Source organism: Myotis myotis, unplaced genomic scaffold (genome assembly GCF_014108235.1).
Source record: "Myotis myotis isolate mMyoMyo1 unplaced genomic scaffold, mMyoMyo1.p scaffold_m19_p_2, whole genome shotgun sequence".
NCBI lineage: Eukaryota > Metazoa > Chordata > Mammalia > Chiroptera > Vespertilionidae > Myotis > Myotis myotis.
In genome coordinates, this window is record NW_023416324.1 from 42,550,920 (window position 1) to 42,575,304 (window position 24,385).

At 44.6% G+C, this 24,385-nt stretch overlaps 1 protein-coding gene across 5 annotated transcripts in view; it reads left to right on the forward strand.

Moving 5' to 3' along the window:
• Positions 1-24,385, forward strand: part of NFIA (nuclear factor I A) — a 369,092-nt gene that overhangs the window by 336,198 nt on the left and 8,509 nt on the right. The window contains exon 13 of one of the 5 annotated variants that reach the window (XM_036352901.1): positions 9,140-9,216. The exons of the other annotated variants lie outside the window; for them this stretch is intronic. Coding sequence (XP_036208794.1) covers positions 9,140-9,190 — 51 coding nt within the window. The 3' untranslated portion in view covers positions 9,191-9,216. Of the gene's footprint in view, positions 1-9,139; positions 9,217-24,385 lie in introns of those variants that run through there. 5 annotated transcript variants of the gene reach the window in all.

Sequence of the window (24,385 nt, forward strand, 5' to 3'; positions counted from 1 at the left end):
GAGAAACAAAATCTCTGAGGATCTAAGGACTGGCAGCCAGTGAATGTATCCCCCAGAATCTGAAGGGAAAGGCGAGGCCGGGTCATTTTTTCTCTTATGTTCTCAGCTCCAGTCATCAGTGGTGAAGAGTAAGCAACACCTCGTGAGATGAGTTACTCACACAATCTGCTTCCCCTCCCTCCAAACTCCTGTGGGCAGCAGTGCTCCCAGCTCCCACACCAGCCTATAATTTCTTGACACATTCTCTTCACATATACTTGGCAGCTGACTCACTGACAGGCTATGAGACACTCTTAAAATAAATTCTTCAATAAACAGACCTTTGTCTTTCGAGTTTTAATTTGGCAGCATGTTTTAGACGTCCTCAGCCACAAAATTTACTTCTGGACAAAGTTAGAGCATCAGTTATTTTTCTCTCAGTTCTTAATACTTCAGTAATCCTGTCATCTTTAACCACATTTTAGTTGGGTTTTAGCCTTTTGGTTTGTTTTTTGACTTGCTCCAAAAAGGTTTGGGGAAGTTTCTTAGTTGAAGCAAATTGATGACTGTTGGAAGAATTAAGGTGCCTAGATGGAATCTGGCACACAATAGGTGCTTGATAAATACTGATTTCTTCTTGCTGGCTTTCCAGTGCAGTCATGTGCTAAGTGACGATGTTTCAATCAACAACGGACTACATATGCAATGGTGATGTACCATATAGCCTAGGTGTGTACTAGGCTATGTCATCCAGGTTTGTGTAAGTGTACTCTGTAATGTTCACACCAGGACAGAATCATCTAATGGTGCATTTCTTATTTCTCCCCATCATTAAGTGGTCCATGACTCTGTTAAAATAAGATCAGTGGCAGTAGAGAAGTGGAAAATAAGGAGATTTCACAGAAAATTTTAGATTTCATGGAGGAAGGAAGGAAAAAACTAAAAATCTGGTGTCCATGAAATTAGCCCTTGGGATTGTGGGAAAAGTGGGACAGAAAATGAAGTTGGGGGGACAGGTTGAAAAAGAAGTGGTGAATTGGTATAGAGTTAAAAAGAATTAGATCAGAGTTTGATAATAGCCTTGCAATGTAGTCAGAAAGCCCTAGTATCAACTGCAGAATTGCCTTCAGAACTTCCAGTCCTTAGATGGGTCTTGATAATAACACTCTGATCAGTAGAAGTTTCAGGATACTAAGGGAAATGTACTTGTTATTTATGATCTGATTTCTTTGGGGGAACAAAGAAAATGTCATGCATGAGTCAGAGAGTAGGAAGACCTGTTTTCACATCCTAGCTATGCCATTTATCTGAATGATCTTGGACATGTTACCTTTAAAATTCAGTTTCCTGCCTGGCCAGTGTTGCTCAGTGGTTGAGTGGCAACCTGTGAACCAGAAGGTCAAGGTTCAGTTCCCCATCAGGGCACATGCCGGGTTTCAGGCTGGATCTCCAGTAGGGGGCCTGCAGGAGGCAGCCCATCCATAATTCTCTCTCATCATTGATGTTTCTGTCTCTCTCTCCCTCTCCCTTCCTCTCTAATATCAATAAAAGTATATTTTAAAAATTAAAAAATTCCATGTCCTCATCTATGAAATGAAGGCAATAATAGTATCTACCTGTATAAGAAAAGCCAATTACGTATGGCTCAAGCCAATCAGGTTACTTTTTCACATAACAAATCTGTCAGTGAGTGGTTGTTGGCAGTGTTTTGGCTGCTACATGATGTCAGCAGGAGCCCATGCTCTTTCTCATATTCTGCTCTACCAACCTTGTATCTGCATGCTTGGTACCACTGATTGACAGATGGCTGCTGAAGCTCCAGGCATCATACCCATTATCATTCCCCATTATTCCTCTTATATTAGGGAATAAAGACCCTGCCATGCTCCTTCCCTGTTTCCTTTTAGCAAACTTCTATTTAGGGTCTCATTGCCTAAAACTGCTCACATTGTCCTCCCTAAACAAAACTACCCCCAAGAAAGAAGGGGCAATAGACAGTGGGTAGACTGTTTACCATGTGCGCATGTTCCCTTTTATCCCACTCCCCAATCAGGTCCATGCACTTTTCAATGCCTTTTGTTACACTTGACTCCTTTTGTTATACTTGACTCCTTTGGTTTTGGCTCCTTTTATCTCTTGCTGCTTGTTTCCTTACAGATCCTTTCCTCCACACTTGCTCCCTATGTGTCCAGGAGACACCTGTGCTGTATGAGTGCTATAGCGATCATCTCATTTCGGCCCTCTGTTTGAGTCCAGGCTTTTGGCAGGAGTGCTGGAGTTTTGTGTGCAGACCAGCTCCCAGGAGGCGGGGTCCAGCTCTCCTGGAAAACCAGGTCTCCGAGAAGGCTGAGCTGGAGGACGTAAAGGCCTCTGTAACTGCGGGGAGCCCTGCGAAACGGTGCCCTCCGGGTGCCCTCCCAGGTGCTTATCACACAGTCAGCAATAGGTTCTGGGTTTCTCTTTTATGAGTTGGAACCAGATGCTTCCTTTGCAAAAGAAAAGAGCCTGGTATTGCTGAGCTTGAGTCAACAGAGTTCAGAGAACAGGAAAATGAGCTGACTGGCCCTGCAGTGTGAACTCTGAGGAGAGAAGGCCGTCCAGGTGGTGTCCCCACTCTCCATCAAGCCCCTGCCTGTGAAAGTCCCAGACCTGAGGGGTTTGCTTCCCCTTCTAACCAAGACCCCATCATGTTAGGTAGGAGAGGTCCCTTTCAGACACAGGCCTTCCCAGGCCCCCTAATGAGTCTAAGACCTTGAAGGCTCTACTAACAGTTTCAAGGCCAGAGCCTATTGTTCAATGTGAGGTTTTCATGATTCTTCCCGTCCACTTTTCTCACACCCTTGTTTACCTTTCTGTTTGTTTATTGAGGATAAAGGCACATTCTTTCATCCGTGGCCTCCTTTTTGGGATATAGCCTTTCAACTGGGCCTATTCATTGCGTTAAATTCCACAACACACGCCTCCCTAGAATATTTGCATGAGAATTTTTCCTCAGGCTTCACATTTCTTTCTTTACAGCAGAGACGAAATAACTTAGCACTTCTAATTGGCTTTTCACTTTCCAAATGCTTTACACATTAACTAATGAATCACATGGGCTCCTGATAAGCTGGATCCCTGTGTTAGAGCTGGGACACCGGGTTCATTGGGTTGGGACAGGCTGTCCTGGCCCTGCATGCCTCACCCTGACACCCGACCTCCCCAGAGTCTGAATGTGTTGGGATAATGGAGCTGCAGCCCAGGCACAAATATCCACAGCACAGGGTGCCCTCGGGCCGCAGAGCACTGCCTCAGCCATGTGGGAAGCACCCAGGGCTGCCTTCCAAGGCTGGATACGCCAAGCGTCTCCACTGCCTTGAGTAGTTGGGGAAACTACAGGCCAGTCCTCATGTCACACAGCTGCCTCTCTCAAGTACAGTCCTCCTTCCATGGATTCTTGGCCATATATGTTTGGGGAGTAAGGTAGGTGTAGAAAGACAGTACAAGGTCCAGTAAGGGAACTCACATTAGTAGGGACCTGCACATCTTGGTAGAGGAAAGGAGCACTGAACTAGTAGTCAGAATACCTTGATTCCTGGCTCATCCCCCTGACTTGTCAGCTCTGTGATTGACCTGAGGGAGGAGAAAGAAACCAGAATTTACTGAGCACCTACTACGTTCCTGGCACCACACTAGGCCAGACGGGGAACTATCGATATATGTATCCAATCCCTATATTGCTTATTACAGACTTCTGGGGAGAAACGTACAAATTATAATAAGGTAGGGCAAGTGAAAAAATTGAAATATGTATAATCTGCAAGCAGTACAGAGAGCAGGTAAATTACTCTGGGGAGAAGCAGGGAATCATGGAAGACTTCTTGAGGTGATGACACATGAGCTCCTGATAAGCTGGTTTTGAAGGTGACAAATATACTGGGTAGGTAGAACATTCCATTCCAGGGAAGGAGAACAGAACATGCAGAGGAATAGCACTATGTGTTTAGGGAACTCTACCCTGTTTGGTATGTCTATTAGGACAAGTAAATGACAGAGGATGTTGAATAATGAGGCTAAGTTAGGGTTAGTCATGAATACATTCATACTTTATACAACGTATGGCATTTGGACTTCATTCTGTGGAATGGAGAGCAGGTGAAGGGGGCATAGTGGGCTCTTTCTGTGTGAAGAAACCTTAACCTAGCTTGGTTGGACACTAACTAGGCACAGGATTTTACAGGTGGTAGTAGCATTAAGACCTATTGTCATGAGACACCCATCTCTCCTGGGCAGTATAATGCAGAAGAGAGAACATAAGCTTTGAGGCCAGACAGACCTGATTTTGATTTATCTAAGTTCATGACCGCTCTGGACTGAATTCTGCCTCCTCCGTCACCTCTACCAAATCCATATACTGAAATGAAACCCTGACCCTCAAAGCTCCAAATGCGATGGTATTTGGAGATGGAGCCTTGGGAAAGGAATTAAGTTTAGATGAGGGTGGGCCCTCAAAATGGGATGGGTGCCTTTAGAAGCAGAGACTTCAGAGAGCTTGCTCACTCTCTGCCTTGTGAGGACTCAGGGAGAAAGCAGCCATCTGTTAGCCAGGAGGAGGACCCTTAGGTACCAAAGCAGCTAGAATCTTGATCCTGGGCTGCCCAGCCTCCAGAACTGTGAGAAAATAAATTTCTGTTGTTTAAGCCTCCCACTTTATAGTGTTTGTTTTGGCAACCCGAGCAGACCAGTACAGTGACCTTGGGGCAAATTTTAGCTTTTCTGATCTTTGAATGTCACAGTTACAAAATTATAAATTAATTTCTGCATTCCACTTAGAGTGTTATGAAAATTCAACATGGTGAGCATGTAAAGCCCCCAACACCCTACCCTGCCCCATGGAAAGCCGGTGTGTCCTGCTGCTTTTCACCCTTTAGAACAGAACCTCTGTAAGCACCAGAGTTAAGGCAGGATGCAGCTCATTCATCGTTAGGACTGTGGACATGTGATTGCCAGTAGAAACAGAAATGTTAATATGGCAAGAACCCCAAAGGTGATCTGGTAATTTTCCCCCTGAGCTGAGTCTCCTCTCCCCACATCCTCCCTCGTCCGTTTTCCATAAATTGTGCCATTAATTCACTCATTAGCTAGTGGAATGATATTTATTTATTAAGAACATACTTAGCATACTCCCAAGGAGCAAGTTAAAGCTCAGTGAACAGCTGCATTTTCTGGTTGTGAGGAAAAATACGCTGAGGAATGCATGCAGAGAGTTTCTCTGAATGTTATAATTTCATATTAAAAAACTATTAAACTTTATGCTGGATGAGGGAGAAAAGAAAAAAATCCCAGTGCAAAAACAAGTTAGGAACCTAGGAGCACAGTTTCCAAATGTTTATTTTGTCAGATACACAGCTGACATGATTAGTTCTAATGGGGTGGTGATCCTCATTGAATTGCAGATTGGTGTGAGTGACTGAAATACCGCAGGGACTTCAAATAAGTGATGCATATGGTGTTACTTAGGCTGTATCCTTTACCGAGTTGAAGGCTTCTTTATCTCTATCCCTTCCCAACACACCTGCACTCATGCGCGTGCGCACATACACACACACACACACACACGTGTGCACGCCACATATGCATCTATCTTTAGAGGAGCTCCAGGCAGAGCATGGATGACCTATCTAGAGCAACGCAGACTTGCCTTTGCTGACTTCTCCCCTTTGCCCTCTGCCCCCCTCCCCGCCCCGAATGCACCCCAGCCCCCACCCCCACTCTCCACCGCAGATAATGGTGTATCAGATCAGTCTGCTTTGCTGCTGCATCAAGACCCAGATCGATTTATTGACTCAGAGTGGCTGGTACAGTAATTGTTACAAGAAAAGAATGGAAAGTGAGAACGTGTCCACATGAAAAATAAAAATGACGTTTTGTTCTTTTCTGCCCCCCTTTTCTGCCTCATAGATCTTTATGTGTTTACACAGCAGAGAGCACTTTACTTAAGTTAATCAGCTCCTGCTACATTATTAATTGTGACAGTTCGGGTGCTGCACAACAGGAAGTGTATTATGGGAATCATTGATCTCACTCAGATGGTGTGGACCTGAGCCAGTTTGATATTCTGTCCCTCATCTCACCGCTTTGGGGTCCCATCAAATCACATTTCCCTGATTGACAACACAGAGCGCCTCCCATCAATACAATTGATTCTGTGAAAAAAGACAGAGAACATTTTTTTTTAACTGGAGATGGATAAATTGTGGTGATGGCAAAGAGAACATTTCAGAAATCTTTCAGTTGAGAAATCTAAATTGGGGAACTAAGGCACTAGTATCATTCCCAACAAGCCTATTTGTCGACTTAGAAAAACAATGCTATTAGAAGAAACTTACTACAGGTGAAAGATAGATTTTGTTGAGGCTAGCAATGAACTTGAGGATATAACAGCTGGGTGTTTGTTTTTTAATCTTTATTATTGAAAGTATTACATATGTCCCCTTTTTAAAAGGCCATTGCTAATTTTTTTGTGGGAAATTTTTGATTAAATGCACATCTTTGGAAGACATTTCATTAAAGTTCAACTTTCAAGGCTTATACCTGTAGACCCTAACATAAATCCTACATGAACGGACAAAAGTGAGTGGGTGTCATTTGTGACCTGGAAATAAAAGGTCAGCCATTGGATTTATAGCTTTTTTAGTGAAAAGAACATAAAGATTCCTGCCAACTGGAGTCAATCCATATTTTAATGTTTCCTAGTTAAGATTATAAAATCAAGGGATTAGGATCCTGCTGTTCAGTGAAGGTCAAAAATTAAATGTGATGGGCTAAGTGTCATTCCCATGGGGCAGAAGTTAATATTTCAAAAACCATTCCTGCCACTGGCAGTCAAAAAATGGATTGCCATGGTCATTAGCCAAGGTAAGGGGAATCCCACTATCATTACAAAATTTAATGATGATTATTACACTAATCAACTATATTGTTAAATTACTCTGCTGTTCTCCTATAATGTCCCCAAACAGCGATAGTGGATTGATTGCTATCAAATAATTCTCATATACAATTGGGAACAAGTCAAGATGGAGAGTCATGGGTAAAAGCTTCTTGTGGGAAAAGGGTTTGTGGCTATTTTATGGATGAGAGCGATAAAATAGAAGCTTACATTGCATACCACATTCTTGACTAAGAATCTATGACACTACAGACCTGTTATTAAGTATGATTCACCAATACAAGTTTTAAAAAAAAAAATGAACATACATCTCTTTTATTATAGTTTTATTTCACACACACATACACTTTTATATTTTTTTGGGGGGGGGGGCGGAATTCACTTGCCAGGTCCTTTTCTTCTTCACAGTTTTTGATCTCTGGAATCCATCTACTTTGGATTTTTATTAAGAGAGAAGACAGCTATTTAAATGTCTTTATAGGGTGACTCAGATACATATACCCCATGCCATTTTCAAATCCATTTTAAGATGTCAGTATTTTTTCAAAGTTATAAAAATACCAGATACTTGAGCTGTTCATTTCTTTAAAGATTATCCACTCCAGACCCCATCATTTTTCAGATGGGACTTTGTGTTTTGAGATAAAAAGTGTATCATTTTTATAAAGCAGCATCTCCAAATAAAAGAGCCAAAACCCAGGGAGGTGAAATGACATGTGTGGCCACACAGCTAATGAGAGGCAAAGCGGGGATGAGAGGCAGAATGCTGGACACCCAGAAGGGAAGGACTGAGAGTTTAATATGTGGCTTAGGAAATGGGTGTGTGGTTCCTATCTTACAAGGATATTTGATAGAAGGCTAATGTCCATTAGACTGACCCAAACGCATTGGAATCCTGAGGAACAAAAGCATGTCATGCAAAAGTGCACCTTGCAGATTTTATCTTCATAGGCTGCGTGCAGTATTGTGTGAATGTGGGGGGTGAGGGGGGAAGGATTAAACCAGGGCTTCTGTCTATGCTCCGAGGTAGCATTAGGCTGCACGTTTTTCTAACTTCTGTCCTTCACAATGCAGGCAAAGGTTAAAATTCCCATCTACTTTCACAGGCAAACACTTTAAAGTACTTCTACAGGAGTCAGGGAGTAGGGAGGACCTTTGATTTAAAGTTCAACATTTACATTTGTAATTTTGACTAGTTTCTGTGCTCGCATTAATTAAATTGAAATTGTTTAATTAGAATAAAACTAAAATTGAGCATTAAGATTAATTTAACCTGGTAGGTTTTGTGTGTCTTTCCAGACAAATATTATGAAATATAGTGATAATGAAGCAGTGAGAGGTGTAATTGCACGTCTTGTAATGATTTTACTCTCTGCCAGTTGTTCTCTCTGGTATCTGGATAACTCTGAATGTCGCTATTTGTCACATCATTACCATTCAGCGAGGCCCATGCTGTATCTCTCAGTTGGCCTCTTCCCAAATATTCTTTCCTGTCAAAGTCTAAAGATGTACCAAATTCTCTTCACCCCACCCTGCGAGCAACATCATTCTTCCCCTTTCTCCAACCCCCACCATCTTCCAGGAAGAATATTTGCTTGGTTCTTCCCCTGGGTCTTGCATCACAACGACCTTTGTAAACCAAGAACTGCTGAATGACACTCCTTATGGAATTCACTAAGGCTGCTCAGCCTTGGGGGTCAGCTGTCAAATGCGGACAGTCCCTTCGCACCCTTTCCTGGACGCTTGCTTTGAATAAGAACCAGACACAGAATTCAGCTCCATAGTAAAGGGAGGGGTCGCAGCCTCTGAGTAACTAACTCTAACGGGGCGGGGGAGAAAAGGCAGCTACTCCCAGGGCCTAATTTGCTTCTAGGAAATAGCTCACCCTCTTCATCCTGTGTCTCCATGTAGCTCCATCCATCCAGTGTGTCTCCAAATTTGATGCCCTCTTAAGAAAAATCGTTGAAGATTCAGCATAAATTAAATAACATTAGATCTGCATTTACCTACCCACACACTAAGGAATATAAAACTTTTCAACTGTCAAGTCAACTATCAAATTATTCAGTCTTTGAAATAATTAAGATCCACAAGTATAAATTAAGTCCTCAGGAAAATCTGCAAACCATTTGAGTTTCAAATTTCTCCCTCAACCATTTTGCCAGAGTTGCTTTAAAAAACACACACACCACACGAAGTAACATCGACTATTATGTTTGTTTCCTCTAGCGACCCTTCACAGCAGAGGCCCAAAAGACAGTGGGGAATCGGTCAAAATGAGACATATTTATGAAAAAGAAGGAAGAGAAATAAAAAGTAGACAAAAGAAAAAACACGTGAGTCTTAGTAATTGGGGATTGAGTGACCAATGGTACAGTAGGGACTATCTCATATACAAATTATCATCTTCCTGCAAATTGAGCAATCATTCTTGCCCCAAAGAAGCTCTTAGACTTGTGAGCCCTGATTCCACTCAATCACCCTAAGTAAACTGCTGCCTAAAAAGAAACTAATTTTACCATCCATTACTACAGACTATCATCTGAATGAGTTCCTCTTTTATTCGTGTCTCTATCCAGTAGAAGAAACTTCCTATTTTCATAGCAAAGGTTTTTATTTGGAAGCGTATTCACATTTAATTTGGTTTTAGAAAAACCTTAGTGTTATTCAGCATTTGAGCTAGGCTAAGTACAGAGATTCAAAGACAAGAGTATATAGCCAGCATACTCATGCTGTGATTGTTCTTATTCAAGAAAAAATGACTGCCCATCATTGCCCTAAGCCACGAAGGGACCCTGGTGAGCATATAAAGATGAGGTTTTTGTCTTTCCCATATCAGAAAAAAAAAAAATTTTAACCATCAGGCCCTGGTCAGGTGGCTTAGTTGGTTGGAGCATCATCCTGTACACCAAAAGGGTGCAGGTTCAATCCCTGGTCAGGGTGCATAAGGGAGGCAATGGATCGATGTTTCTCTCTCACATTAGTCTCTCTCTCTCTCTCTCTCTCTCTCTCTTTCTTTCTCAAAATCAATAAAAACATATCCTCAGGTGAGGATTAAAAATAAATAGCCCGGCCAGCATGGCTCAATTGTTGAGCGTCGACCTATGAACCAGGAGGTTACAGTTCAATTCCCGGTCAGGGCACATGCCTGGGTTGCGGGCTGGATCCCAGTGTGGGGGGTGCAGGAGGCAGCCGATCAATGATTCTCTCTCATCATTGATGTTTCTATCTCTCTCTCCCTCTCCCTTCGTTTCTGAAATCAATAAAAAATATATTTTTAAATAAATCAATAATAAAAATGTTAAAGCATCAGCACAGTCTAATAAAGAGACAAAAAACTTTCCTATATTATTCATTTCATCCTCCAAACCACCATCCTAGGAAGGTGGTCTTGATCCCTTCTTACCAAAGGCACAAACTGAGACCTAGATTCACATGGACACAGCATCCACCCTGAGCCATATAGTTTCTTCTCTGAACCCTCACAGCAGGGCTTACTTGTGAACTATTTATATGACTCATCACATCTGCCTTGCAGGGATGCAGTAGCCAAACTTGGGTACTGGGAATGCCACAGCCTGCAGTTTGGCTGGGGGTGCTCAGCTGTCAGGAAAGAACTGCTCCAGTGGAGAGAGATACAAGAAAGTCCTCTCAGGTGTCACACCATTGCTTTATTACTGCTGTGCTGAGAGAGAGAGAGAGAGAGAGAGAGAGAGAGAGAGAGAGAGAGAGAGAGAGAGAGAGAATGAATATGAATGAATGGCATTTCTGTGCACAGACCATTGCTGCTTTCTCCAAGCTCCTAGACTCTTGCTTACAAGGGGATTGAGTCTTAACCAGGAAATCAGCTCTTACCAGACTGGTTCCCTATGAGCAGTGAGGAATCCCTACTTCAACTCTTCCTTGTTCTAAAACAGAGATAGCCATTTCTTCCTCTCTAGTGTACCTTTATTTGGCTGCACAATCCCTGAGATCTTTCTGACCTCAAAAATCCATTAGGTTTTTTCGCAAACATAATATGAGATTTCTTTTGAGTTGGGGACACTGATCATCATCGCACTTTTTAAACGAATTTTCAAGGCAGCAAAACAGTGTGAGCAAACTCTAGTTTTAGTACTTGAAGAGAATGAATACACAGTGGCCATTTGCACAAAGAGCTGAAAATGATTGCAAAGAAATTTGAAGTCATGGCTGTGGCATTCTAGCATAGACATCTAGAGCTGTTACTCTCTCTTTCACTGGACTATTAACTCTTGGGCCTTACAGTTCCCTTGGCCCCCACCTTGTCTTTCTCTCTCTCTTTCTCTGACTTTATTGTAGATCTGAGGAAACGTTTAGTGCTAACTAAAGCTGGGTGCTGCCCAGCCTGAGTCTGAAATGCCTGAGAAAGCAGCGCAGATTCCAACTGTAAGACATTCCTTCAACAAGCCTTGGAAACCAGCACCCTGAGGCCAGCAGAGTTCAGAGGGAGCACTTGTAAGTGAGGCTCAGTTATAAACGCCCAAGGAGTGTTTTATTTAGTTTAAACCTGAACTTGAACTTGTAAATGAGTTCCTGGAGAACAACACGGAAAGGCTGATGCAGTAGAACAGGAAGCGGTATTTTAGCTAAGATAATTAACTTCTTTAAAAGAAGGGAAGACCTTCCTTCAAGTATGTGTTTAACTGAACCGCCTTTAGGATAGCACAAGGGGACACTCTGCAAGGTTTTGTGATTGCAGGATCAGAGTGAAAGTTAATGTGTGTCATTTGACATCATCACCAGGCTCTTACCCACAGGGTGACTCAACAAGAGAAACGGATATTTAAAGAGCCAGTGAACGTCTAACAGCCATCCAATCTGTGATTGTTTTCATTAAAATATAATACTGAAGGTGTGAACCTATTCCAAATTAGAGCTCTGTGTATGAGTTATGAGTTTGTTCCTAAGTCTCAATTACCAGGAGAGCACTACCAAGTGGAATTTATCTGAAAACAAAGTAACTGATTTTGTTTGCGTGCTTGATTTTACGAAACATACTTTTTTTTTTTATTAAATCCTCGCCCAAGGATATGCTTATTGATTTTGGAGAGAGGGGAAGAGAGAGAGAGAGAGAGAGAGAGAGAGAGAGAGAGAGAGAGAGAGAGAGAGAGAGAGAGAAACAGAGAAACATTGATGAGAGAGAACATCAATTGGTTGCCTCCCATATGTGCCCCCACCAGGGATTGAACCTGAAACCTAGGTATGTACCCTGACTGGAAATCGAACCCACAACCTTTTGGTATATGGGAACAATGTTCCAACTTAACTGAGCCATTCTGTCCAGGACTGTAAAACACATTCTTAAATCTGTCTTCAGTAATCTTTGCTTTTAAGATCTTCACCATCTCTGACATCATTACTAAAAATGGTAAAAATGAATTACATTTTCTGTGTTAATATGATACTACCTCTGTCCAAGAAGCATAGATTCCTGACAGGGAAACCAAGTAGCTCTGCCGATCACATATATTATGAACATGTCCAAATCATTGATCAGACCCTCGCACTGACTGTTCGTGCTGCGGGAACTTCTATCACCTTGGTACAGCTCCCCACCCCAGCCCCACCAAGCAGCTTCCCACTCACCTCCCCGGGAAATATTCAGGAAGAATCTCATTGTTTGTAGAGATGAATATTGCTTAGCCGTAAATTTAATCTACAAATTTAGAATGAAATAAATCTGAACATAAAAAGCTCTTGCTGGTTCAGCATTAAAAAAAAAAAGTACTGTCATTTGAAACTGCCAGCTCCCCCGTGTGGGTTTGTTTTGCAAGTCACGTCTTAACAAAGACAAGTTTTGTTGCCATAAAACCCTAAATCCTGCCACATTTATAGGAGGAGGAAAGCCTGGTTCACCAGTCCCTGGTTTGTGCTGAGGGGGATGTCGCCTAGAGTTTGGACAGGGCTCGGGGCAGTCATTCCATTTTTAGCCAGGGTGTGGGCTCACGTGAAACCCTGACCCATCCTGTGCTGCCCAGGCCACATCAGTGCTGCCCCTGCTTTAGGCCAGTATTTCAAGGTTTTATCTTTCGACATTTATTTCCTCCCCCAAATGCTGTGGTAACTGGTATACTGGGGCCTGTTTTGAGCCCTGAAGTGACAAGGCTAGAACCCAGGTCTCTGACTTGTTCCACGGTCGAGCTCACTGTAACCTCAGTGAGGGATGTGGACAGTTCAGCCCCTGCCAAGGTCATGTCTGCACTGTTAAAGAGAAAGAGGTGAGTCCTGGAACCGGTAAAATCAAAAAGCAGGTGTTCAGGCAGGTCATGGAAACACAGAAAGGGGGTCTCTGTAGAACATATCAGAGCAGCTCTGTGGGTGCCTCAGTCCCCCGGAAGCCAGTGACCCGGCTGGGGCTCAAATCCGGCCCCCAACGCACAGCCCAGTGCTGAGTTGAGAGGCAAGTCCCACTATTCATTCTCTCTCTCTCTTTCTCTCTCTCTCTCTCCTCTCATGAATCTGAAAAGTAAGATGCTACAACTTCTGCACATTCTGTCCACATTTTGCCTCCAGGCCTCGGTTCTTTGGCTCAGGACAGAAGCCTTCGATTCCAGCTGCTAAGCGGGCTGGTCATGGTTGAGGTTGAGTGCGTTCTTCCCTTCCTTTCTTAATCCGGTGAATGGAGGAGGAAGGACTGTTGGTTTGTATGGCCTTTGAGAGAGTAGGAGCCTGCCCTAGCTTCTGTGGGGGCTCACACAGGTGGAAAGGAAGACTGGCTTGAAGGGGGGTGGGGGGAGGCAGGAAATGGGATTGGAAAGGGTAGGAGGAAGGACCCAGGGCAGGGAACAGAGGAGGATGAAAAGAGTAAGAGGCAAAGACCTGTGCTCAGGGCCGTGCAAGGAGGCGCCAGCTGGGGTAGAAATGTCCTAAGGTGGCAGGTGCCATCCAGTGCCTAAGGGCATCTTGGCTGAAGAGATTAGTTTGGGGATTCATTTCTGCCAAAGTACCAGATCTCCTGTCATCCTGTCGCAGGATGTCTCTGGGAGAATTTTTTAAAGAACTGGACTTTTCACTTCAGTCCTTTTTTCCCTCTTACTTGACTTCATCTACCTGCACAATCTGAACATTAAATCTCCGTGATAGATTTGCTGTGAACCTGAGTCATGTTTGGAAAGAGCTTTTCAGCGTTGGGGGAGGAGCGGGAGCGGGAACAGTCGGGGAATGATTGTTATAACGTGGCCACGCTTTGCTGAGCTCCAGCCTCCACTCCCACGCCGCTCTTTTTAAACAAGAAAGGTTACCTCCCCCGGCCACCGTTGGGCCAGCCCCGAGTGTGACTGTCTGCACTTGTTAGACAACAGGCATTTAATTAAAATTGGAATCTGATGTGTAGAAAACATACTTTTTTTTTTTTTCATTTCATAGCTCCCCAGGAAATCATATTCTTCTTCTTCCCTACTCCCCTCAACTCTCCCTGCTGCCAAAGAAAGAAAGAAAGAAAAAAAGAAAGAAAGACGAGGGGAAAGATCATTTTAATGTTGAAAATCAAAACGTACAGAGGGCTATGCTGCCTTCTTTATTTTTGCCTTTGGGGCACACATTAGCCAATAATAAGGCCTGTATTGTATCTTCAGACCAGAGCCAGCTTTTTTATGGCTAACTTCCCATATGGAAAGGGGTTTGTCCCATTTGAGGGCATTAAAATACCGCACTTAATGAATCTGTAACTAAAATCTTTCATCTTACCTTTTGTGCAATACAAGGGGTTACCTGATACCTTCTGATATCTGGTTGGACTTTGTGGAATCAAAAAATAGAAAAAGAACAAATAATAAACGCAAGGCCCTGGCTGAAAAACAAGCCTCGAAGCCCCTCGTTGCGGCATTTCCGTAGCGGAGCCACCGCGCACTGTCTGGGCTCCGCCCAGGGACCGGCAGGGCCATGGGGCCAAGCAGATAGGCCCTCCAGACGATTCCATCGGTCCTTGTCCCCTTAATCTCCACGCTGCACCTCAGATCTCAAGCAGCGTCCGTGGCGCGGGCTCACTTTAATGGATAGAATCTATTTTTCATGAAAAAGCAGGAAATAAGCTGTCTCTTTCATAAAAAGATTTACAAAATGTAATCATTGTTGAAATATTCCCTTTGAACTGCCGTGTCCACGGGGGTCTCCGGCTCCCAGAGTCCTGCTTCATTAGAACCCCTCACCAGCGGCTCCAGAAGGCAGGTACACTGGTGGTGCCGCTTTGATGTCTTGAATGAATGAAAGAAAAGCACAATAAAAAAGAGCTGTTGATCAAGCATAAAATACTCTTTAAGCTGACAGAATAGCAGCGTTAACACACCCTAAGCTGCTTTTAGTTTTTCCCTTTTTTCCTCACATTTTCCTGTGCTTTGTGTACAGTGGGGGTTTGTATTTTATAAGAAGTCTCTGATCTATGTAGTATGCCATTCACTAACAAAAACCAAAATAGGATTGTTTCTGTCCCACTTGGTTGCCTGACGACTCCCCCCTCCCACCTCCCCGCTCCCTTCTTCCCCTCACCCCACTTCCAAGGCATGCAGTTTAGCCTTGCAAGGCAAGGACTCAAATGCCTTTCATAAACTTGAGCCAAGTCCTTTTGTGTGGTTGGTTTCACCGCTCTGATTTTAATACCGCAATTAAAGACAGATTTTTATTTTTCTCAAGAACTTTCTCTCTTGCAACTGGGGAAATGGAACTGACACAGCTGCTACTTTTAACTAAGAAATTATATCATTAAGTAAGAGAAAGCCGCCTTGTTGAGCGATGACTTTCTAAAGGCACTGGTCAGACTTGGGTCTCATGTGGACCGTCGGCCCTGTGCACGTGTTTTAGTGAGAGAGCCCATCCACCCTGGCTCTCTGGTTTCCGGTACTTGCCTCTACCCGGGCATTAGCTCAGTGAATCCCCACAAAGGCCGGTAAAGTTGTGATCTCCATTTCACCGGGTTTCAAACTGAGACACAGGCGTGCTAACTAACTTGCCTAGGATCACTTAACAACTAGTACATAACAGTGCACTAGTTAAATGATGGGACTCTGTTAACTGGAACTCCAGAGCCCTAGCTTTTACCACTATGCATTCAGCCCTCCAGCAGGTCTGCAGAGCAAGTGTGAGTGGGCCAGCAAGCACTCTTTAATTCAGACGTCTTCCATTTACATTTGATGAACATAGAAAGGGAGACCAAAAACAACGTATGCTAGGACAAGTTGGAATATGGTGAGGGAGTCAGACGTTGGAACAACAGTCAGAAAATTGGATTGTGTGTGCACTCTCAAGGTTTGGAGGTGCTGGATGGCTTATTGGGGAAAAAGATTAGTGTTTTCCTGTCTTGAGGTTTGAACCGAAAGGAGGCCTTGGCCGGGAGCAGCACGGTCACTCTCCAGGGAGCAGTGGTTTGGACAACTCCTCTATGCTTGTAGTAAGCAGGCAGCCGTCCATGTTACAAAACCATCGCACATGCTACCGCCGCAGTTGGCTGCAGTTGGCCCTGTTGCAACAGCTCTTCAGTCAGAACGGCCTGGGGTGCCTCGGGGAAACCTGTGTCTCTCTAGGGAGAGCTCCTGTCACGGGGAGACATGGACACGTGGCCTGAGCATGGACGCGGCACAGCCGTGCTAGAAGGCATCTGTCTGCAGGCCTTCTGGGGCACCTGGCACCAGGTCGGGAACCCTGGAGACAGGCTGTTTCTTCCTTCCTTTACTCAACAGTATTAAGTGCCTCCTCTGTGGCAGCCACAGGGCAAGACACTGAGGACGCCCCATGCAAGAAGGTAGTTTTCTTGGGAAGAAAAACAGGTAATTGCAGTTCAGTGACTGTGACAGAGGTACACCTTGGGACGACAGGCCTAGCCCAGTGGTCGGCAAACTGCGGCTCGGCAAACCGTGGCTCGCGAGCCACATGCAGCTCTTTGGCCCCTTGAGCGTGGCTCTTCCACAAAATACCGACTTCTGCGCATGGGCCACGAAGTTTCAATCGCACTGTACGTGCACGCCCGCACGTGGTATTTTGTGGAAGAGCCACGCTCAAGGGGCCAAAGAGCCGCAGTTTGCCAACCACGGGCCTAGAGAAAGACCACTTGGAAGAAGGGACTGCTAATCTGAGAGGCACAGGACTAGCAAGTGTTAACAAAGGCAAGGAGAGGGGCACAGCTGTGCCAAGGCCCAGCAGGGAGAAGGCATTTGGCTTTGGGGGATCTGGAAGAAGTTTAACAGCCCAAGTGCTGAGTACAAGTGGTGAAAAGATAAGGCCACAAAGGTAAGCCCGACCAATCACAGCCCATTAATGGTTTAATAGTTTCCTGTACAATAAACAAGTCTTGGTTTAGTGTTATTGAAAACAGGGCTTTCTTTAATTAACAAAATCAGACAAGAAAAATGACCGCAGAGATCAAAGCCTGTGGCTGGCAGTACCAATAACTGACACCTGTATACAGCATGTCACCTTTTTAAGAAGAAACTAGTGTAAAAGAAGCCTCTTTCCTCTCCTGTAGTGCAGACTGGTCCTCACAGTGATCCTCTGAGCCCCAGGACACACAGCTCCTTGAAGTCGCACAACTAGTCCATGGGAAAAGCGGGACTCGGTCCTGGGTCCCTCAGACATTGATGCTCAGTCTCATTAGTTGACATCTATATATATAAAAGCCTAAGCGATTGAACCACCAAACGACTGGTCGCTATTACGTGCACTGACTACCAGGGGGCAGATGCTCAATGCAGGAGCTGCCAGCCCCAATCGGGGCCGGCCAGGGGGAGGGAGTGCAGGAGGTTGGCTGGCTGCAGGAGGTTGGCTGTGGGAGCACACTGACCACCCAGCCAGCCGGGGCGGGGGAGGGGTAGGGACTCCCACCCATGCACGCATTCAGGGGCAGACGCTCCAACTGGTAAGTTAGCTTGTTGCTGGGGTCTGGCTGATCGGGACTGAGCGAGATGGGCAGAACACACCCTGGAGCCCTCCGGTGGTCCCTCTCTGGCTGGCCAACCTCCTACATCCCTCCCCAGCCCAATCATGCACCGGTGGGGTCCCTCAGCCTGGCCTGCACCTTCTCAAAATCTGGGACCCCTCGGGGTATGTCGGAGAGCCAGTTTCTCCCAATCCCGCAGGCCAGGCCGAGGGACCCCACTGGTGCACGAATTCATGCACTGGGCCTCTAGTAGGTTTATAAAGATCCCAGTGTGAGGCAAGCAGGGTACCAGCACATTGAAGGACATAGTCTAAAAGCCAGCACCTTTTTTCTGAACAACGCCTTAAGAGGTGCTCTTATTGTACTCTCATTTCCCCGGAGTTCGCCACATGCACAGCACCGAGCACATAGTAGGACTTGTTGAATGAGTGAAGAATAATGCTCCAAACTGGTGTATGCTAATGTGAGAAGCCGGAAGTGTACTCCGAGGCCCTGAGCATTCCCATTGTATTGGAAGGGGGCCGGGAGGCTACCAGGCTTTAGGCTGATTTGCCAAGGACAACTCATTTGGACTAAACAGTGGACTTTAGCTCATCCAAACAAGAGCAGGAAGCCAAAGATGACTAACTGGATTAGCGTGACCCAGCGGAGATGGAATCTCCTCAAGAGAGAAGTCAACATGGTGACCACAACTCACGCAGCACTGGTCGGATGCACACTGCTTGGTGGCTGAGGGAGAGCTAGGCCTGCTGGGGGGGCCTGAGAGTGGAGGGAGGGGGGGCAGAGGCCTCTCGGGTGTGAATGTCCTTAAATAACCCACCTGGCCTGGAGAAGAAAGCCGAGTGTCACACCCAGTTCTGGATTCCACATTAACAACCTCCTTCCGCAGTGTTCAACTTTGCCCTTGAGGTCCTTTGTTTAACTTTTTAATTTGCAAAACAGATTCTGCTGGGTCACAGTCTGTTCCGTCCTCCCCACCCCACACCCCAACCCCACCAGCACCCTCTCTCTTTTTTTGGTTAAAGTAAAATATAGCTATCTCAAGCAGACTTGTATTTCCTTCTGTTGCTAAAATATACATCCGGCCCTCTGAGTGAAAAGGGTTCATAACAGACCTTTAAAAAAGTTGTTATTTGAATGTTTGTTGTTACTAAGGAGTCAAGTCTTCCCCCAGCAACCTCATGACCAAAGAGTGGAAAATAGCCTCAGTTTCCTAATTGCTCTCCATGCGGCACAAGAAAGGAAAGCGCCGGCCACTGTCGAAGGCACCTACTACCATTTCAGGCTTCCTGTTTCGGATGCAGCCGGATAGATTTTGTTTATGGTTCATAAAACCTGACTACTGTGAATAGTCCAGAATTCTGGCAGAATGGGATCCGAACTTTCATGGAGCTGTAAATTAAGGGGCGGGAAGTGTGACAAAACTCCTTAGAGAATGGTGAAAAAAAAAAGTCGCGCTGCAATGGTTAAATGAAATTTTATAAGCACATTCAGTGTGGAGCTGTTTTGCATTACATGAGTTGAATACCTTAGAGACGCCACATCTGCAGGCACTTTATTAAATCCTTAGTCAGCACTTTCCAACCTGATGAGATTACTTCTTCATTTGACTGGAGAAAAGGAAAGCTGAGCTCTGGTCCTGGACTGCAGATTTCTTTTGATGTTTCACCTTGAACAGGGGGAGAGGACAGTTCCCCCTTACTATCCCCCCAGCACATCCCAAACTGGAGGAACTGTGAATGTAACAGAGCTATTTTACTTACCCGGAGCCTTTGTGGGAGTGTGGATTTATGGACTTCCAAAACAATTGTAGCAGAGTGTTCCCCAGGAAAACATAGATCAAAGCCCCGTGTTTACTTCCTTAATGTAAATGTATCCAGATAACATCATCCTATATTGTATTGCAATATTAGGACTCACTGCAGATAAGGGACAGAGATTCCTTTGTAGTTCGTCTGGATACAGTAGGTTAGATGAGGGGCTATAAAAAGTATGAAGGCAGAACCCATAGGAAACCAAAGCTGATGTCAGTAAACAGCTGAAGACGATTTTTTTTACTCTCCATAAATGAATTTTGTTTAATGTGGCAACATTTTCCTAGTGGTTTGCTACTCAACCCCAACAATTTAACAATCTCCAATTTCTTTCATATTTTTCTTGTATGACCCAAGAAGAAAGTGCTCAGAATTGTTCTTCAAGGAATGTTTTGAACCTTGCAGTGCTTGCATAATGAATTTTACAAGAAAATGTCACAAGAGAAAATGGCCTTTTCCAATCATGGAGGTTTATAGAAATTGGGTGGCTTATAAATGTGCAACTATTACACTCATTATAACAGAATTGGGGGTATTTTCAGCTACAAACTGATCATGAGAAAATTCGGGAGTATGCATGAATATTTATGATGATGATGATTATCATAACTGTTTATCTGCCATCTCTGCAAACAAAGGATTTAATTGGAATCAGAGACCTATTTCAAAAAAAAAAAATTATTATCTCTATGGTTCCCCTAACCCAGCCCCCTTCCCATTCTGGAAAGCCTTGGTCAAGTAGCGGGTTAATTGTCATGAAGATTAGTGTGATGTTGAAATAAGTACTAATGTACTAATGGTCAAATTACAGGAGTGAAAAAGTTTAAGAATAGGTTTTGGTTTGGGCCTGAAAGGGTTAATTAAGTTTTTTTCACGGGTTATTAAAGACCCCCAACCCAAGCCTTCAGGAGTCATATTGACACCCCACCACAGGGCAACTCGCTCCTCTATTGACATGTTGCTGGTCTGAGCACAATAGCCTTCTGTGTCTGCAAATCATTGCTAAAATCATCTCAAGGAAAAAAAAAAGTTTGAAAGCTTTAACGTTAGACAAAAGCCCAAGAGCTGCAGTGCGCAGCTCAAAACCCCAGAGTCAGCAACTTCTATTGATTAAAAACTAACCTTTAAAGTAACTCTAAGAGTGTGTGGTTAGCATTTAAATTTAAACATGTCATGAGTTGATTTGTGTTACTGAATACCAACTCAAAAGGAGTAACATTCACATCGCTTTTTTTTTCTAATTCCCTTAAGCAGCTAAAGTATTTCATGAAATGTCAATAGGGCAAAAAGAAAAAGGGGAGCGGGGGGGCGGGGGGGGGGGCACTGCGGGGCTTGTAGTTTTCTTTCCCATGCAAATATTCACCCCCCAAAAGAAAAGTGTGGAGAGCGAAACACAATAATTAGTCCTTTGTCTAACTTTCCCAAGTGCCAGAGAAAGACAGATTAATTAAATATACAACGGTGTTGGTTTTTGGAGTGGGGGTCCTGCTTGCTGTGTAGGTCATAAATTAGGCAGAATAAATACTTCAATGTGTTTGCAGTGGGCCTGCTACGTCAGAGCCACTGGAAGGTTGGTGGGAGGAGAGCAGAGGGTTTCTTGCTAATGATAGTCACGTCTGGGTCTGTCTGGTTGCTCTTAGCAACCAGACATGATGTAACACCAGGATGAACTTGAACTTGGGGGACTTGAAAAGAGAACAATAGACCAGAGCAATCAATAAAGCCTATTTCAGTGAAGGATTACAGAGCTGCTCTGGGGTAACCTTGTCGGCAAGGCACACTGAATAGTAAGATGTGTGAAGAAAACTTTTTTCCCCCTGCTTTGCTTTTTAAGAGAAGTGCAGAGGCACTGCAGATTTTTGTAGTGCACTGAGGTTGCATCCAGAAACTGTGGTGTGGAAAACTGCTCCCCCTGCTGACTCACCGGGTCCCAGGCTTTGGCTTCCAGAACTGCTAACACTGTGTCAAAGTCTGGAATTTCACAACTGACAGAGAAAGTGTGCGAACAGAAATTGTGAGCATTATTTGTGGCACCCAAAGTTGGACACGGTTTGTTGAAGAGAGGACTCGTCTCTAAGGTGGCTGGGAGGCAGCTCCTAGGAAAGCCTGCTAAAAAGACAGTTTGGAGTCTGCGTGGCTCTGCTCTCTCTCCCCCTCGCCTTTCTTTTGTCCGGCTAGATTTAGGCCGTGTGCATTTGCCAGGATGATTTCCTTTCAGGACACAAGAGGCCTTATTGTCTTCCTCAAAGCATGTGGTCAGAGAATAACATCTCAAAGTATACAGGATGAGTGGCTTTTCGGTTCGGGTTTAGGTTTTTTCAAGTGCTCTGGAAATCAAAGGTGACTTGTGTGACCAGGAAATCTTATACCAACGTCCACGTAGCTATCATTTCGCCATTTATCCTGGGGATCAAACGAGTCCTCACTTTACCTAATTGAATCTCTTGGATACGAATGAGCCTCCATCTGACCGGATCAACCCCAATGTAACCCTTTCTTGATCCTGTCAACTCAGAGGTTTTAGAAGCATTCGCTTTCGCTAGAAGTTGATGACGTTTCTGTGAATAATGATAAATGTGGTGAATTTGACCAGGGTATCTCTAGAGAAAAGTTGGCAAAAGCCATGTACTTTTTTATTTCACTTGAGAAACGGACTCTGATATTAAACTGTAATTGGTCGCTTTGTTGAGCTTACAGAGAAAGACATGCCAGCATATAAAGGGAGGTATAACCAGACTATTACCCCAAACTAACCACCTAAGATTTATGAGAGAAAATGGTAACTGGGCCCAGCAGGCATAGGGAAGGCTCTAAATAAATGTTGAATGAACAAAATATGAATTCGAGTTATGCATTCCCTTGGCACATCCCAGTAACTAATACGGTGAAGTTTTGATTATTATATGTCATTTTTTAAGCCATTGTTTTAGACATGCTGAGCAGGAAGGAGTATTTCACATCATCAAATCTACCTCATGCACATAGAAGGAAACTGAGTATAAGAGAGATGCTGTGACTTGTCCAAAACCACCCAGGACTCTCAGTATAGCATTTTTCCCACTTTGCTTCCACTTATTCTTATATCACTGTTTTTTAAATTTTTTCAATTACAGTTTACTTTCAGTATTATTTTGTACTAGAGGCCCGGTGCATGAATTCGTGCATGGGTGGGATCCCTCGGCCTGGCTGGTGATCGGGGCTGATTGGAGCCATCTCGCTGGGGCGGGGGGTGGGGGGTGAGGGGGGGTGGAGGTGGGGAGGGAATGCGGGAGGTTTGCCAGTCACGGGAGGTTGACTGTGGGAGTACACTGACCACCAGGGGGCAGCTCCTGCATCGAGTGTGCCCCCTGGTGGTCATTGCACGTCATAGCAACTGGTCGACTGGTCATTCGGTTGCTTAGGCTTTTATATATAGACTAGAGACCCGGTGCATGAAATTCATGCGGGGGGGGGGGGGGGATGTTCCTCGGCCCAGCCTGCACCCTCTCCAATCTGGGACCCCTTGAGGGATGCCCTACTGCCCGTTTAGGCCCAGGATCGGGCCTAAACGGGCAGTTGGACATTCCTCTCACAATTCAGGACTGCTGGCTCTCAACCACTCACCTGCCTGCCTGCCTGATTGCCCTTAACCGCTTCTGCCTGCCAGCCTGATCGATGCCTAACGGCTCCACTGCTGGCCCAATTCGCCCTAACTGACCTCCCCTGAAGGCTTGGTCTCCCCCAACTGCCCTCCCCTGCAGACCTGGGTCCCTCCCAACTGTCCTCCCCTACAGGCCTGGTCCCCCCCAACTGTCCTCCCTTGTAGACCTGGGTCCCTCCCAACTGTCCTCCCCTGCAGGCCTGGGTCCCCCCCAACTGTCCTCCCTTGTAGGCCTGGTCCCCCCAAACTTTCCTCCCCTGCAGGCCTGTGTCCCCCCCAAACTTTCCTCCCCTGCTGGCCTGATCGCCCACAATTGCCCTCCCCTGCTGGCCATCTTGTGTGTTGGAGTGATGGTCAATTTGCATATTACCTCTTTATTATATAGGAGATATATATATATATATATATATTAGTTCCAGGTATACATCAGAGTGGTAAGGCAATCATCTACTTTACAAAGTATTCCCCATCAATATTTCCAGGACCCACCTGGCACCATACATAATTATCACAGTATTATCGACTAGATTCCCGTTGCTTTATTTTACATCCCCATGATTGTTTTGTAACTGCCAATTTGTATTTCTTACTCCCTTCACCTTTTTCACCCAGTCCTTCTCCCCTCTGACAATCACCAGTCTGCGCTCTGTGTCTGTGAGTCTGTTTCAATTTTGTTTATTTATTTTGTTCTTTAGATTCCACATGTAAGTGAAATCATATGGTATTTGTCTTTCTCTGACTGACTTATTTCACTGAGTATAATACCCTCTAGGTCCATCCATGCCTCTCAAGTGCTAAGATTTCATTCTTTTTTATGGCTGAGTAGTATTCCATTAAATATATGTAACATAGCTTTTTTTTTTTATCTATGAGTCTGTTGATAGGCACTTGGGTTGCTTCCATATGTTGGCTGTTGTAGAGCTGCTGCAAAGATAATAGAGTGCATAAAGGAGTTCATTATCCTTATATCACCATTGATCATCTGTGCCTCTTAACACCTTTCGTACCGCTCACGAGCTTTCTCATGTTTCGCGCGCCATCTGTTAAGGACCGCTCACGAGTTTTCTCGTTTTTTCACGCGCCATCTGTTATGGACCTTAGATGTCAACACACTGTCTTGTCCACATCGAATGAAG